This window comes from Amphiura filiformis, chromosome 20 (assembly GCF_039555335.1).
Source record: "Amphiura filiformis chromosome 20, Afil_fr2py, whole genome shotgun sequence".
NCBI classification, from domain to species: domain Eukaryota; kingdom Metazoa; phylum Echinodermata; class Ophiuroidea; order Amphilepidida; family Amphiuridae; genus Amphiura; species Amphiura filiformis.
The window spans coordinates 36,025,096-36,027,500 of record NC_092647.1 but is presented as its reverse complement, the minus strand read 5'-3'; the positions used below and the strand labels follow the sequence as shown (position 1 = coordinate 36,027,500).

The 2,405-nt window shown below is 42.0% G+C and overlaps 1 protein-coding gene across 1 annotated transcript; it reads left to right on the top strand.

Moving 5' to 3' along the window:
* Positions 1–230: 230 nt before the first annotated feature.
* Positions 231–860, top strand: LOC140142293 (uncharacterized). Its single transcript, XM_072164262.1, has one exon. The coding sequence runs from the start codon at positions 231–233 to the stop codon at positions 858–860; it is 630 nt and encodes a 209-aa protein (XP_072020363.1).
* Positions 861–2,405: the final 1,545 nt, after the last annotated feature.

The window sequence follows — 2,405 nt, the reverse complement described above, 5'->3', positions numbered from 1 at the left end:
CAACGAGCATTCCGGTCAAAGAGTTAATAGCGGCGACCGAACACGGTTTTTAAAAAAGACTTATGTGAAGGTGAAGCCAATCTAGTGCGAAGTGATGTTCTCAGGGTTCTCAAGAAAGCCAAAGTTCCTCAACCAAATATATCTCGAGAAGAGAGAGAAGCGTTGAATTCACTCAAGAATGATGATTCCATAATTGTCCTTCCAGCAGACAAGGGCGGTCTACCGTTATTATGGACAAAGATAAGTACCAAGAGAAAATGAACAACTTATTGTCTGAAGGCGATACTTATCAGGTCATGAAGAAAGATCCCACCCTATCTCTTGAACGCAAGATAGGTAAGGCCATCTCTGAGTTGAAGGAACAGAACAAGGTTGATAAGAAAAAGGCATCACATTTAACACCTAAGAACACTGTGTCTCCACGTATATATGGTCTACCGAAGATTCACAAAGAAAATATGCCACTTAGACCTATTGTCAGCTCAATCAATTCACCATGCTACAATTTAGCGAAACACCTAGCGGATATATTGACACCCTTATCAGGGAAAGGCACTTCCTACATCAAGAACTCGCAACATTTTGTTGAAAAGGCAGAGCAAATACCCATACAACCAGGTGACTTATTGGTCAGTTTTGATGTGGTATCATTATTCACTAATGTACCAATTGATGATGCTAGTAAGATTATAGGAGATATCTTGCGTGATGATGATACACTTAAAAACAGAACACGCATGACAAGCGATGAGATCGTAGAACTTATGAAGTTATGCCTCACATCTACGTACTTCAAATGGCAAGGGAAATTCTATGAACAAAAAGAGGGGCAGGCAATGGGTTCACCCTCTCCCCTATAACATCTAATATCTTCATGGAACACTTTGAAACCAAAGCACTAGATACGTATCCTTTGAAACCCGTTGCTTGGTTCAGATTTGTTGATGACACATTCGTCGTCTGGCGACATGGCAAAGACGAACTGGTCAAATTCCTAAATCATCTCAACAATCAACACAAGTGTATTCAGTTCACCATGGAGATTGAGGAGGCGGGTGGTATACCTTTCCTTGATGTCAAATTGGAGAAATCTGACACTAGATTGAGTTTCGCCATATACCGAAAACCCACTCATACTGATCAATATCTTCATTTTTAACTCTAGTCACCATATGTCTGCCAAGAACAGTGTTGTCAATACACTGGTTCACAGAGCACTAACTCTGTGTGATGAAGAACATCGAAAAGACGAACTCAAACACATTGAAAAAGCGTTGAACAAGAATGGCTATCCCTCAAACCTCATACACAAAGCAATCAAGAAACAGACAGGAGAACGATCAGAAGAATTGGTGGACGATGAACACAAAGGCGTTACCTTCATGCCATATATCAAAGGTATATCAGACAAAATCTGTCGGTTCCTAAACCGTGCAGGGGTCAAAACATTCTACTCTAGGTCGGCCAAATTAAGAGACATCCTAAGCCACCCAAAAGATCCTCTGCCCAAGGATCGTGCACCATGTGTGTACTCTATACCTTGCAGTTGTGGTGAGCAATACATAGGCCAAACCAAACGACCACTAAAGGTCAGAATATCTGAACACCGAAGAGCCACAAGACAAAAGAAAGAAGAAGGCTCGGCATTAGCTGAACATGCTTGCAAAGAAGGCCATGAACCTCTGTGGGACGAAACAACAAAACTGGCACAAGTTTCTCACTTGGGGATGAGGTTGACCCGTGAAGCGTTGGAAATCATAGTTAATGAAACTTCTACTATCAATAGAAATGACGGCAAAGACATCAGTCGTATGTGGCGCTCTCTATTTAAAAAAAACCAAAAACAATCACAGTGCCGCTAATCTTTATCACATCGTATGTGGCGCTCTCTATTTTCAAACAACCAATCACAGAGCCGTTAATCTGTACCACGTCCGCAATTAAGTGATATAAACGCTCATCGTGCATACAATCAATCAATCGGTCCGTGAGTGGCCAACGGTTCCCGGTAAGCCGTATACTTCTACTACAGTATATGCAGTCTACATGTTCTCTGTTGACAAGGGGCAGTCTTCATTGAACAGCTCTTTTCAGAGCCAACAAACCTTTAATTTAGCAGATAGGCGAGGTCTGCTTGTTTTCTGTAGACAAGGGGCAGTCTTCAGTGAACGGCTCTTTTCAGAGCCACCAAAACTTTCAAAATCAGCAGATAGGCGAGATCTGCTAGTTCTCTGTAGACAAGGAGCAGTCTTCAGTGAACGGCTCTTTTCAGAGCCACCAAAACCTTTATATTAGCAGATAGGCGAGATATGCTTGTTATCTGTTGACAAGGGACAGTCTTCAGTGAACGACTCTTTTCAGAGTCATCAGTAGATCGGGCGGTCTACATGTCTCATTCTTAGGTA